The sequence below is a fragment of the Parus major genome, chromosome 5, assembly GCF_001522545.3.
Source record: "Parus major isolate Abel chromosome 5, Parus_major1.1, whole genome shotgun sequence".
Lineage (NCBI taxonomy): Eukaryota > Metazoa > Chordata > Aves > Passeriformes > Paridae > Parus > Parus major.
The window spans coordinates 59,501,033-59,504,341 of record NC_031774.1 but is presented as its reverse complement, the minus strand read 5'-3'; the positions used below and the strand labels follow the sequence as shown (position 1 = coordinate 59,504,341).

The 3,309-nt window shown below is 56.4% G+C and overlaps 1 protein-coding gene across 1 annotated transcript in view; it reads left to right on the top strand.

Moving 5' to 3' along the window:
• PTGDR (prostaglandin D2 receptor) overlaps positions 1 to 1,685 on the top strand; it is a 4,781-nt gene extending 3,096 nt beyond the window's left edge. Inside the window, exon 2 of the mRNA XM_015629740.3 lies at positions 1,071 to 1,685. Within this exon, the coding sequence (XP_015485226.1) occupies positions 1,071 to 1,337 (267 nt within the window). The 3' untranslated portion in view covers positions 1,338 to 1,685. The remainder of the gene's footprint in view (positions 1 to 1,070) is intronic.
• The last annotated feature ends 1,624 nt before the right edge of the window (positions 1,686 to 3,309 follow it).

Below are 3,309 nucleotides of genomic sequence, written 5' to 3'. Positions count from 1 at the left end.
TCTCACCTTTCAAAATTCCCCTTTCCCACCCTTATCAAACCCTTCAGTAATTCCTCATCCCCACCCTTATCACACCTTTCAAAACCCCCTTTTCCCACCCTTATCACACCTTTAAATAACTCCCATTTTCACCTCACAAGACACTTCAATAATTCCACATCCCCACCCTTATCAAACCCTTCAAAACCCCCATCCCCACCCCATCAGACCCTTCAAAATCCCCCATTCCCACCCTTATCTCGCCTTTTAATGAACCCCCATTTTCACCCCATCAGACCCCTCAATAACCCCCATTCCCATCCACATCAGACCCTTCAATAATTCCCCATTTCCACCCCATCAAACCCTTCAAATCCCCCCATTCCCACCCCCGTGTCCCAAAGCTGCTGGGTGGATCCAGCTCCCTTTGAACCCCACTGAAATCCCCTCACTTTTCCCCCAGGGATGGGACACCCCCGGCAGGAACGAGCCCTTGCTGCCCCTTTCTCCCCCTCCCTGAGTCCGGATCCTGCATTTCCACCTTCCCATCACCCTGGAGGAGCTGGAGCCACGGGCAGGGTTATCCCCAAATCAGGGTGGGGGGTGTGAGTGGCTGCTGCCACTGCCTTTGGTGACAATTTCCACATCCTCTTCCTGTCACCTGTCACCTCTGGTGAGCTACCAGCCACCTGCAGCCCTGGGCTCGTACCTGTGACCATCCCCTCCTCAACCAGGATGAATCCCTGCTGAGTTATCCCACGGGTCCAATTTCCATGGCAAGGGGACAGACAAACCCACCAAAGCTGGATGATTCCTCCATCCATGAAAAAATCCTGCTCACCAGGACCTCATTTCCAGCTCTAACATCCTTGTGCTGACAGGATGTGCCACCCCTGAGCCATCCGTGACCCAGCCCCGCTCCCAGCTGGATCCTCAACCCCCACATCCCGATGCCATCCATGGGGACACCGAGGGGTCACAACTTCTTCCGCTGCCCTCACGGGAATATTTTTACCCCCACCGTAGCAAGACCTCCCTTAATTTCCCTAATTTCCCTAATTTTCTCTCATTTCCTGTAATTTATTTCGCAGATCCGGGCGTACATGGGGGCTTTCGCTGCCGATTTCAACGAGAACGCGGACCTGAGCGCGCTGCGCTTCCTCTCCGTCAACTCCATCGTGGATCCCTGGGTGTTCATCATCTTCCGCACCTCGGTGTTCCGCGCCTTCGTGCGCAGGGTGTGCCGGAGGCTCACGTCCCGCAGAGCCTCTCTGAAGGGCTCCAGCCCGGCGGGAGAGGGGCAGTTCTGCCCCCCGGGCTGGTGCAGGACGGATCCCCCCCGGCTCGGCATCCCCTGAGCGCGGCGCTGCCGCGGAATCCGCGCGGCTGCTGGCGAGGATGAGGAGCGAGCCTTCGGCCCCGCATCCCTGCCCTGGAGCATCCCGAGGTGGCCCGGGGTGGTGGCAGGCAGGGACAGCGTCCGGGACGCTGTGAAGGGGTTTTGTGCCATCCCCAGGCTGCGTTTTGCCCCGGAGAGGAGCCGGAGCGGGGTTCCCGCGGATCTGGGAATTTTCTGATCCGGGGAGGGTTTGGGGAGCTCCCGGCTCCAGGAAGGCAGGAGGGGTTTGGAGTGAGGCTCAGGGCACAGGGAGGAGAAGTGTGGGTGTGTCCCCATGGAATAAAAGTGGTTCAGAGTTTCATCACCTCATCCTGTGCACGATCCCATTCCGTGCCGAGGGGGTTTATCCACAGCTGCTTTGGGGTGTCCCCAGACCGGGTGAGGGACTCAGAAATTTGAAGAGCATGGTGTGAGGAAGAGCTGGATGCAGGTGGAATCCCTCCTGGCACACCCTCCATCCCTGCCCAGGATGTTCCCAGGGCAGGGCTGTGCTTTATCCACCCTTATCTCGCTCTTCCCTGGAAAATCTCCGAGTGCTGACGTTACATTTGTGTTCCTCAGCCGTACCTGTTGTGCTGTAATTATTTAAATTCAGTATTTATGATTGTCCTGAGCCCTAATGAGAGCATTAATTGAGAGAACACAGAGCCCTGGATGCACAAACTCGGTGTGAGCGTGCAGGAGAGCGATTGTTTTAATGGAAGATCCATTTCCGCTCAACCACACGAATTAAATGGATTTAATTTTTGCCTCAAGTGACCATTTAGGCCAAAAAAATTACGATGACCAACTGTTTAGTGCCCTTGGAGGAGACAGGGAGTATTTATCTCCTCTGTTTAGCTAAGCCTTGCAAGGTGTAGCCGTGTTCCTGCCCTCTCTCACGTGATGTTTACTCTTCGTGTCAAACAGATTCTGCTTTTGAAGGAACAATATCTTGGGGTTTTTGGAGGTGACCTGCTGGGGTTGGCTCTGGCTGTTTCTCCCAGCTGGAGGAAAGGCCAGAGCTGCTTTTGGGGAGGTTTTGGGGGCTGAGCTGTCGGCTCAGTGCCTCTCCTCGGGGTTTTCCGAGGAGAAAGAAGGAAATGAGGGTTGGTTCGTGGATTGGTTTCGTGTTACTGCCATGGTATTGACTTGGAGATGGCTCACGTGGGGCTGCAGAGTCAACAGCTCCCAGCCTGCTCCGTGCCTTTCCCGGGATCCGTTCCACTGCAGCCGGATGAGATAACGGCCCTGGAAAATCCTGGTGTTGTTTTTGTTCCCCCCAAACCGGGATCTCCTCCCCCAAACAGATCTGTGCTCTGCTGGATGGAGCAGGCACGGTCAGGCTGGGAGAATCAGAGGTGTAGAACCATGGGATGATCACTGAGCTGGGATAAGATTTCCAGGATCGTGGATGCAGAGTTAGCATGACCTGAGGGCGCTCTGGGTGTGCAGGGCATCATCTGCCTGTGGTGCCTGTGAGGATTCACTCCAGGAGAGACCCCTGGAAAGGTCCCTGGTCCAGGAGAGATCCCTGATCCAGGAGAGATCCCTGGCCCAGGAATAATCCCTGCCTCAGGAAAGGTCCCTGGCCCAGGAGAGATCCCTGATCCAGGAGAGATCCCTGGCCCAGGAAAGGTCCCTGGCCCAGGAGAGATCCCTGATCCAGGAGAGATCCCTGCCCCAGGAGAGATCCCTGGCCCAGGAGAGATCCCTGGAAAGGTCCCTGGCCCAGGAATGGTCCCTGGCCCAGGAGAGATCCCTGATCCAGGAAAGATCCCTGATCCAGGAAAGGTCCCTGGCCCAGGAGAGATCCCTGGCCCAGGAATAATCCCTGCCTCAGGAAAGGTCCCTGGCCCAGGAGAGATCCCTGGCCCAGGAGAGATGCCTGGCCCAGGAAAGGTCCCTGGTCCAGGAAAGGTTCCTGCCCCACCATTTGTGTGTTTAAATCC